General features: G+C 47.5%; 2 protein-coding genes across 8 annotated transcripts in view; one reads left to right on the forward strand and one right to left on the reverse strand.

Annotated features, from left to right (window-relative positions):
* The window catches only part of LOC133564071 (plastin-2), a 42,670-nt gene extending 39,699 nt beyond the window's left edge, over positions 1-2,971 (forward strand). For all 6 annotated transcript variants that reach the window (XM_061918150.1, XM_061918152.1, XM_061918153.1 and 3 more), the window contains one exon: positions 2,368-2,971. In XM_061918150.1, coding sequence (XP_061774134.1) covers positions 2,368-2,500 — 133 coding nt within the window. In that variant the 3' untranslated portion in view covers positions 2,501-2,971. The remainder of the gene's footprint in view (positions 1-2,367) is intronic.
* Positions 2,972-3,887: 916 nt separating this feature from the next.
* Positions 3,888-10,429, reverse strand: part of LOC133564073 (CCR4-NOT transcription complex subunit 11) — a 14,951-nt gene continuing 8,409 nt past the window's right edge. The window contains exons 4-7 of one of the 2 annotated variants that reach the window (XM_061918157.1): positions 6,982-7,184; positions 6,698-6,900; positions 4,197-4,293; positions 3,888-4,134 (exon numbers count right to left, since the gene is read on the reverse strand). In XM_061918157.1, coding sequence (XP_061774141.1) covers positions 3,952-4,134; positions 4,197-4,293; positions 6,698-6,900; positions 6,982-7,184 — 686 coding nt within the window. In that variant the 3' untranslated portion in view covers positions 3,888-3,951. Of the gene's footprint in view, positions 4,135-4,196; positions 4,294-6,697; positions 7,185-10,429 lie in introns of both variants that reach the window. The other variant, XM_061918156.1, reaches the window with a different exon arrangement.

The following is a 10,429-nucleotide window of genomic DNA, read 5'->3' on the forward strand; positions in this document are numbered from 1 at the left end:
GTAATAAAGGGGCAGTAAAGAGGTAATAAAGGGGCAGTAAAGGGGTAACAAAGGGGCAGTAAAGGGGTAATAAAGAGGTAATAAAGGGGCAGTAAAGGGGCAGTAAAGAGGTAATAAAGGGGCAGTAAATGGGTAATAAAGGGGCAGTAAAGAGGTAATAAAGGGGCAGTAAATGGGTAATAAAGGGGCAGTAAAGGGGTAATAAAGGGGTAACAAAGGGGCAGTAAAGAGGTAATAAAGGGGCAGTAAAGAGGTAATAAAGGGGCAGTAAAGAGGTAATAAAGGGGCAGTAAAGGGGTAATAAAGGGGCAGTAAAGAGGTAATAAAGGGGCAGTAAAGGGGTAATAAAGGGGCAGTAAAGAGGTAATAAAGGGGCAGTAAAGGGGTAATAAAGGGGCAGTAAAGGGGTAACAAAGGGGCAGTAAAGGGGTAATAAAGAGGTAATAAGGGGGCAGTAAAGAGGTAATAAAGGGGCAGTAAAGGGGTAACAAAGGGGCAGTAAAGGGGTAATAAAGAGGTAATAAGGGGGCAGTAAAGAGGTAATAAAGGGGCAGTAAAGGGGTAACAAAGGGGCAGTAAAGGGGTAATAAAGAGGAATAAAGAGGTAATAAAGGGGCAGTAAAGAGGTAATAAAGGGGCAGTAAAGAGGTAATAAAGGGGCAGTAAAGGGGTAATAAAGGGGCAGTAAAGGGGTAATAAAGGGGCAGTAAAGGGGTAATAAAGGGGCAGTAAAGAGGTAATAAAGGGGCAGCAAAGAGGTAATAAAAGGGCAGTAAAGGGGTAACAAAGGGGCAGTAAAGGGGTAATAAAGAGGTAATAAAGGGGCAGTAAAGAGGTAATAAAGGGGCAGTAAAGGGGTAACAAAGGGGCAGTAAAGGGGTAATAAAGAGGTAATAAAGGGGCAGTAAAGGGGCAGTAAAGAGGTAATAAAGGGGCAGTAAATGGGTAATAAAGGGGCAGTAAAGAGGTAATAAAGGGGCAGTAAATGGGTAATAAAGGGGCAGTAAAGGGGTAACAAAGGGGCAGTAAAGAGGTAATAAAGGGGCAGTAAAGAGGTAATAAAGGGGCAGTAAAGGGGTAATAAAGGGGCAGTAAAGAGGTAATAAAGGGGCAGTAAAGGGGTAATAAAGGGGCAGTAAAGAGGTAATAAAGGGGCAGTAAAGGGGTAATAAAGGGGCAGTAAAGGGGTAACAAAGGGGCAGTAAAGGGGTAATAAAGAGGTAATAAGGGGGCAGTAAAGAGGTAATAAAGGGGCAGTAAAGGGGTAATAAAGAGGTAGTAAAGGGGCAGTAAAGAGGTAATAAAGGGGCAGTAAAGGGGTAACAAAGGGGCAGTAAAGGGGTAATAAAGGGGCAGTAAAGGGGTAATAAAGGGGCAGTAAAGGGGTAATAAAGGGGCAGTAAAGGGGTAATAAAGGGGCAGTAAAGAGGTAATAAAGGGGTAATAAAGGGGCAGTAAAGAGGTAATAAAGGGGCAGTAAAGGGGTAACAAAGGGACAGTAAAGGGGTAATAAAGGGGCAGTAAAAGGGCAATAAAGGGGCAGTAAAGGGGTAATAAAGGGGCAGTAAAGGGGTAATAAAGGGGCAGTAAAGGGGCAATAAAGGGGCAGTAAAGGGATAACAAAGGGGCAGTAAAGGGGTAATAAAGGGGCAGTAAAGGGGTAACAAAGGGGCAGTAAAGGGGTAATAAAGGGGCAGTAAGGGGTAATAAAGGGGCATAAAGGGTAACAAAGGGGCAGTAAAGGGGTAATAAAGGGGCAGTAAGTGGCAAGCTGCTTATTTATCAGTCTCCCAGCTGGGGATACAGACTGTGAAACATTCTGCTGGATTGCTGGCCTGAATCCATCTATATCTCCTCCTGGAGGGGAGCAGGCTGATGTCTGCTGGAATAGATCTCTACTTCCTCCTGAAGAGAGGCCATGTGCTGGAATAGATCTCTACTTCCTCCTGAAGAGAGGCCATGTGCTGGAATAGATCTATACTTCCTCCTGAAGAGAGGCCATGTGCTGGAATAGATCTATACTTCCTCCTGAAGAGAGGCCATGTGCTGGAATAGATCTATACTTCCTCCTGAAGAGAGGCCATGTGCTGGGAATAGATCTATACTTCCTCCTGAAGAGAGGCCATGTGCTGGAATAGATCTATACTTCCTCCTGGGCTAAAAGAAGGCCGGGGGCCACATGCGCCTGTAGAGCTTTCCCAATCTGGCCCGCTGGCAAATGTGGGTGTCATAATGATGTACATGATGTTGATGATGTGCATGATGATGCTGTACATGATGTTGATGATGTGCATAATGATGTTGTACATGATGTACCTGATGTTGATGACGTGAATGATGATGATGTTGTACATGATGATGTTGCAGGTATGCCATCTCCATGGCGAGGAAGATTGGCGCCCGCGTGTACGCGCTGCCTGAGGACTTAGTGGAAGTCAAGTCCAAGATGGTGATGACTGTGTTTGCCTGCCTGATGGCTCGCGCCATGAAGCACATATGATCATGTACCATGTCATACCTGCATGATGATGATGTCATATCTCATGTGCCATGTCATAACCTGTATGATGATGATGTCATATCTCATGTCATGTCATACCTGCATGATGATGATGACATATCTCATATACCATGTCATACCTGCATGATGATGTCATATCTAATGTGCCTTGTCATACCTGCATGATGATGTCATACATGGTACATGTAAATGGCATACATAGGAAATATATACTGCTTAAAAAAAACTTCATAAGATCAAAAATGTTCAGTTTTGTTTTACTTTCCCCAACATTTGATCTCATTCACCTTGACTTTGTCAAATAAAAGTCATATTTGACTTTTGAACACCATCTTTGATGAATTGTAGTCTCTAATATTTGAAAATGTCACTATGTTTTAGGACAAGAAATTTTTTTAGTTTAGCAGGAACCTTATACTTCAATAAAATACTTTTGACTTGTTTATGTTACATGAATTTGTCAGTCAAATGTTCTTTTACCATCTTGGTGTGGCAGAATTCTTCATATGGCGAAATATTAGTAACTGATGTGAGAAGGATCTTAAATGTATTACAGTGCAATATTTCTGCATGTGTTCTATAAATATTCATATATATACACACATATATATATGAATATATATATATATGGCAGCACGGTGGAAGAGGGATTAGTGCGTCTGCCTCACAATACGAAGGTCCTGAGTAGTCCTGGGTTCAATCCCGGGCTCGGGATCTTTCTGTGTGTAGTTTGCATGTTCCTCCCCGTGAATGCGTGGGTTCCCTCCGGGTACTCCGGCTCCCTCCCACCTCCAAAAACATGCACCTGGGGATAGGCCCCTCCCGCCTCCAAAGACATGCACCTGGGGATAGGCCCCTCCCACCTCCAAAGACATGCACCTGGGGATAGGCCCCTCCCACCTCCAAGGACATGCACCTGGGGATAGGCCCCTCCCACCTCCAAAGACATGCACCTGGGGATAGGCCCTTCCACCTCCAAAGACATGCACCTGGAGATAGGCCCCTCCCCCCTCCAAAGTCTTGCACCTGGGGATAGGCCCCTCCCACCTCCAAAGACAAGCCCCTGGGGATAGGCCCCTCCCACCTCCAAAGACATGCACCTGGGATAGGTTGATTGCAACACTAAATGGTCCCTAGTGTGTGAATGTTGTCTGTCTATCTGTGTGGCCCTGTGATGAGTGGCGACTTGTCCAGGGTGTACCCGCCTTCCGCCCGATTGTAGTTGAGATAGGCACCAGCGCCCCCCACGACCCAAAGGGAATAAGCGGTAGGAAATGGATGGATGGATATACATACATATATATATCTATATGTAGTAATAAAAGTTGACATGAGCAGCAGTACTAGTTATGACTGTACTACAGTGTCAGAAAAAGGAAGTTTATTGGGGATGAGCAGATATTTACAGTGCTTGTGTAAGCCCCGCCCTCTCACTTGGTGGGGGTGTCGCCAGTGTCCAGGCTCTTGAGCAGGCGGAAGAGTCCGGCAGCCTCGCGGATGCGACTGAACTCGATGCAGAAGGCCTGCACCTCGATGAAGAGGTCCTGCACGTTGATGATCTTGTTCCTGATCAGGGACTGCAGGAAGACACACACCAGGCGCACCAGCCGGTTCTGTGGGAGGAGCCACAACAATGACATCATCTCACCTTTGACCCCAGCACGGCCAGCCTCACCTGCATGTATTTGTCTTTGATCTGCTCACAGGTGGAGATGCAGTTGGAGATGTACAGGTGGATGAACTCTGGAGGCAAGTCCACCGCTGTGGTCAGCCTAGGGGTCATGTGACAGTTACACCAGTTGACCTGTGTGGTCAGTCTAGGAGGTCATGTGACAGTTACACCAGTTGACCTGTGTGGTCAGTCTAGGAGGTCATGTGACAGTTACACCAGTTGACCTCCTGTGTGGTCAGTCTAGGAGGTCATGTGACAGTTACACCAGTTGACCTGTGTGGTCAGTCTAGGAGGTCATGTGACAGTTACACCAGTTGACCTGTGTGGTCAGTCTAGGAGGTCATGTGACAGTTACACCAGTTGACCTGTGTGGTCAGTCTAGGAGGTCATGTGACAGTTACACCAGTTGACCTGTGTGGTCAGTCTAGGAGGTCATGTGACAGTTACACCAGTTGACCTGTGTGGTCAGTCTAGGAGGTCATGTGACAGTTACACCAGTTGACCTCCTGTGTGGTCAGCCCAGGGGTCATGTGACAGTTACACCAGTTGACCTGTGTGGTCAGTCTAGGAGGTCATGTGACAGTTACACCAGTTGACCTGTGTGGTCAGTCTAGGAGGTCATGTGACAGTTACACCAGTTGACCTGTGTGGTCAGTCTAGGAGGTCATGTGACAGTTACACCAGTTGACCTGTGTGGTCAGTCTAGGAGGTCATGTGACAGTTACACCAGTTGACCTGTGTGGTCAGTCTAGGAGGTCATGTGACAGTTACACCAGTTGACCTCCTGTGTGGTCAGTCTAGGAGGTCATGTGACAGTTACATCAGTTGACCTGTGTGGTCAGTCTAGGAGGTCATGTGACAGTTACACCAGTTGACCTCCTTTGTGGTCTGTCTAGGAGGTCATGTGACAGTTACACCAGTTGACCTCCTGTGTGGTCAGTCTAGGAGGTCATGTGACAGTTACAGCAGTTGACCTCCTGTGTGGTCAGTCTAGGAGGTCATGTGACAGTTACAGCAGTTGACCTCCTTTGTGGTCAGTCTAGGAGGTCATGTGAGAGTTACACCAGTTGACCTGTGTGGTCAGTCTAGGAGGTCATGTGACAGTTACACCAGTGTACCTGTGTGGTCAGTCTAGGAGGTCATGTGACAGTTACACCAGTTCACCTGTGTAGTCAGTCTAGGAGGTCATGTGACAGTTACACCAGTTCACCTGTGTGGTCAGTCTAGGAGGTCATGTGACAGTTACACCAGTTGACCTGTGTGGTCAGTCTAGGAGGTCATGTGACAGTTACACCAGTTCACCTGTGTGGTCAGTCTAGGAGGTCATGTGACAGTTACACCAGTTCACCTGTGTGGTCAGTCTAGGAGGTCATGTGACAGTTACACCAGTTCACCTGTGTGGTCAGTCTAGGAGGTCATGTGACAGTTACACCAGTTGACCTCCTGTGTGGTCAGTCTAGGAGGTCATGTGACAGTTACACCAGTTGACCTCCTGTGTGGTCAGCCTAGGAGGTCATGTGACAGTTACAGCAGTTGACCTCCTGTGTGGTCAGTCTAGGAGGTCATGTGACAGTTACACCAGTTGACCTGTGTGGTCAGTCTAGGAGGTCATGTGACAGTTACACCAGTTGACCTGTGTGGTCAGTCTAGGAGGTCATGTGACAGTTACACCAGTTGACCTCCTGTGTGGTCAGTCTAGGAGGTCATGTGACAGTTACATCAGTTGACCTGTGTGGTCAGTCTAGGAGGTCATGTGACAGTTACACCAGTTGACCTGTGTGGTCAGTCTAGGAGGTCATGTGACAGTTACACCAGTTGACCTGTGTGGTCAGTCTAGGAGGTCATGTGACAGTTACACCAGTTGACCTCCTGTGTGGTCAGCCTAGGAGGTCATGTGACAGTTACACCAGTTGACCTCCTGTGTGGTCAGTCTAGGAGGTCATGTGACAGTTACACCAGTTGACCTCCTGTGTGGTCAGTCTAGGAGGTCATGTGACAGTTACAGCAGTTGACCTCCTGTGTGGTCAGTCTAGGAGGTCATGTGACAGTTACACCAGTTGACCTGTGTGGTCAGTCTAGGAGGTCATGTGACAGTTACAGCAGTTGACCTCCTGTGTGGTCAGTCTAGGAGGTCATGTGACAGTTACAGCAGTTGACCTCCTGTGTGGTCAGTCTAGGAGGTCATGTGACAGTTACAGCAGTTGACCTCCTGTGTGGTCAGTCTAGGAGGTCATGTGACAGTTACACCAGTTGACCTGTGTGGTCAGTCTAGGAGGTCATGTGACAGTTACACCAGTTGACCTGTGTGGTCAGTCTAGGAGGTCATGTGACAGTTACAGCAGTTGACCTCCTGTGTGGTCAGTCTAGGAGGTCATGTGACAGTTACAGCAGTTGACCTCCTGTGTGGTCAGTCTAGGAGGTCATGTGACAGTTACAGCAGTTGACCTCCTGTGTGGTCAGTCTAGGAGGTCATGTGACAGTTACAGCAGCTGATGGAAGAGTACCTGTTGACCACCTCCATGGAGTGCAGAGACATGTCCATGTTGACCAGCACAGAGAAGTACTCGGTGATCTGGCTGCTCTGCATCAACTTCAGCAACATCTCGATGGCCACCAGAGGGTTGTTCTCCACCAGGTCAGGCAGCTTGGCGGGCGCCAGGCCGATGTGGTAGACCAGCTTGGGGTCCTTCTCCAGCTCGGCCAGCAGCTGTGGGGCCACACAGAGGGGCGGTCGTGGGAGCAAAGGGCGAGGACAGCGAGGACAGCGAGGACAGCGAGGACGGCTCACCTGCGACTGCTGTTGTGCCGACAGCGGACTCTTGAAGGCCTTGGACATCAGGCGCTTGATCTCCACGCCCGTGCTATTCTTCACGCACATGGAGCGGTCCCACTGCACGCCGTGGTCTGGCTCGCTGGGGTTGAGCCAGGCCAGCTCGTCCTCACACACGTGCAGAGGTGGCAGCGGCCGGATGAACTCGGGACGAAAGTGACCTGCGAGTAGGACAACAGGATTTGTAAGAACACCAACCTACAAAGTGATGGTCTCATTCTGCTGACTAAAGATGATGCTCTCATCAAAGGCAGACACTTCCCTCTCCCTCATCCATCCTGATGTGCTGCCTGCTCTTCTCCAAACTTCTGCTTGCCTCTTTTTGCACTGCCTTCAAAATTTTACACAATGCAACTCATCAACTTGCCTCTCAAAAAAATTGACAAGAAGTTTGGGTTCGGGCTCTGGCTCCCATAAAAATGTGACCTCGGACTTTGTTAAGGTAACGTGTGGAGTTACACACGGTTAACAATGTGACCTCGGAGTATGTTAAGGTAACGTGTGGAGTTACACAGGGTTAACAATGTGACCTGGGACTATGTTAAGGTCACGTGTGGAGTTACACAGGGTTAACAATGTGACCTGGGACTATGTTAAGGTAACGTGTGGAGTTACACAGGGTTAACAATGTGACCTGGGACTATGTTAAGGTCACGTGTGGAGTTACACAGGGTTAACAATGTGACCTGGGACTATGTTAAGGTAACGTGTGGAGTTACACAGGGTTAACAATGTGACCTGGGACTATGTTAAGGTCACATGTGGAGTTACACAGGGTTAACAATGTGACCTGGGACTATGTTAAGGTAACGTGTGGAGGTACACACGGTTAACAATGTGACCTGGGACTATGTTAAGGTAACGTGTGGAGGTACACAGGGTTAACAATGTGACCTGGGACTATGTTCAGGTAACGTGTGGAGTTACACAGGGTTAACAATGTGACCTGGGACTATGTTAAGGTCACATGTGGAGTTACACAGGGTTAACAATGTGACCTGGGACTATGTTAAGGTCACATGTGGGGTTACACAGGGTTAACAATGTGACCTGGGACTATGTTAAGGTCACATGTGGAGTTACACAGGGTTAACAATGTGACCTGGGACTATGTTAAGGTCACGTGTGGAGTTACACAGGGTTAACAATGTGACCTGGGACTATGTTAAGGTCACGTGTGGAGTTACACAGGGTTAACAATGTGACCTGGGACTATGTTAAGGTCACGTGTGGAGTTACACAGGGTTAACAATGTGACCTGGGACTATGTTAAGGTCACATGTGGAGTTACACAGGGTTAACAATGTGACCTGGGACTATGTTAAGGTCACGTGTGGAGTTACACAGGGTTAACAATGTGACCTGGGACTATGTTAAGGTCACGTGTGGAGTTACACAGGGTTAACAATGTGACCTGGGACTATGTTAAGGTCACGTGTGGAGTTACACACGGTTAACAATGTGACCTGGGACTATGTTAAGGTCACATGTGGAGTTACACAGGGTTAACAATGTGACCTGGGACTATGTTAAGGTCACGTGTGGAGTTACACACGGTTAACAATGTGACCTGGGACTATGTTAAGGTCACGTGTGGAGTTACACAGGGTTAACAATGTGACCTGGGACTATGTTCAGGTAACGTGTGGAGTTACACAGGGTTAACAATGTGACCTGGGACTATGTTAAGGTCACGTGTGGAGTTACACACGGTTAACAATGTGACCTGGGACTATGTTAAGGTCACGTGTGGAGTTACACAGGGTTAACAATGTGACCTGGGACTATGTTAAGGTCACGTGTGGAGTTACACAGGGTTAACAATGTGACCTGGGACTATGTTAAGGTCACGTGTGGAGTTACACAAGGTTAACAATGTGACCTGGGACTATGTTAAGGTCACGTGTGGAGTTACACAGGGTTAACAATGTGACCTGGGACTATGTTAAGGTAACGTGTGGAGTCACACAGGGTTTACAACGTGACCTCGGAGTATGTTAAGGTAACGTGTGGAGGTACACAGGGTTAACAATGTGACCTGGGACTATGTTAAGGTCACGTGTGGAGTTACACACGGTTAACAATGTGACCTGGGACTATGTTAAGGTCACATGTGGAGTTACACAGGGTTAACAATGTGACCTGGGACTATGTTAAGGTCACGTGTGGAGTTACACACGGTTAACAATGTGACCTGGGACTATGTTAAGGTCACGTGTGGAGTTACACAGGGTTAACAATGTGACCTGGGACTATGTTCAGGTAACGTGTGGAGTTACACAGGGTTAACAATGTGACCTGGGACTATGTTAAGGTCACGTGTGGAGTTACACACGGTTAACAATGTGACCTGGGACTATGTTAAGGTCACGTGTGGAGTTACACAGGGTTAACAATGTGACCTGGGACTATGTTAAGGTCACGTGTGGAGTTACACAGGGTTAACAATGTGACCTGGGACTATGTTAAGGTCACGTGTGGAGTTACACAAGGTTAACAATGTGACCTGGGACTATGTTAAGGTCACGTGTGGAGTTACACAGGGTTAACAATGTGACCTGGGACTATGTTAAGGTAACGTGTGGAGTCACACAGGGTTTACAACGTGACCTCGGAGTATGTTAAGGTAACGTGTGGAGTTACACAGGGTTAACAATGTGACCTGGGACTATGTTAAGGTCACGTGTGGAGGTACACAGGGTTAACAATGTGACCTGGGACTATGTTAAGGTCACGTGTGGAGTCACACAGGGTTTACAACGTGACCTCGGAGTATGTTAAGGTAACGTGTGGAGTTACACAGGGTTAACAATGTGACCTGGGACTATGTTAAGGTCACGTGTGGAGTTACACAGGGTTAACAATGTGACCTGGGACTATGTTAAGGTCACGTGTGGAGTTACACAGGGTTAACAATGTGATCTGGGACTATGTTAAGGTCACGTGTGGAGTTACACAGCGTTAACAATGTGACCTGGGACTATGTTAAGGTCACGTGTGGAGTTACACAGGGTTAACAATGTGACCTCGGATTATGTTAAGGTAACGTGTGGAGTTACACAGGGTTAACAATGTGACCTCAGATTATGTTAAGGTCACGTGTGGAGTTACACAGGGTTAACAATGTGACCTGGGACTATGTTAAGGTAACGTGTGGAGTTACACAGGGTTAACAATGTGACCTCAAATTATGTTAAGGTCACGTGTGGAGTTACACAGGGTTAACAATGTGACCTGGGACTATGTTAAGGTCACGTGTGGAGTTACACAGGGTTAACAATGTGACCTGGGACTATGTTAAGGTCACGTGTGGAGGTACACAGGGTTAACAATATGACCTCGGAGTATGTTAAGGTAACGTGTGGAGTTACACACGGTTAACAATGTGGCCTGGGACTATGTTAAG

This window comes from Nerophis ophidion, linkage group LG13 (assembly GCF_033978795.1).
Source record: "Nerophis ophidion isolate RoL-2023_Sa linkage group LG13, RoL_Noph_v1.0, whole genome shotgun sequence".
Lineage (NCBI taxonomy): Eukaryota > Metazoa > Chordata > Actinopteri > Syngnathiformes > Syngnathidae > Nerophis > Nerophis ophidion.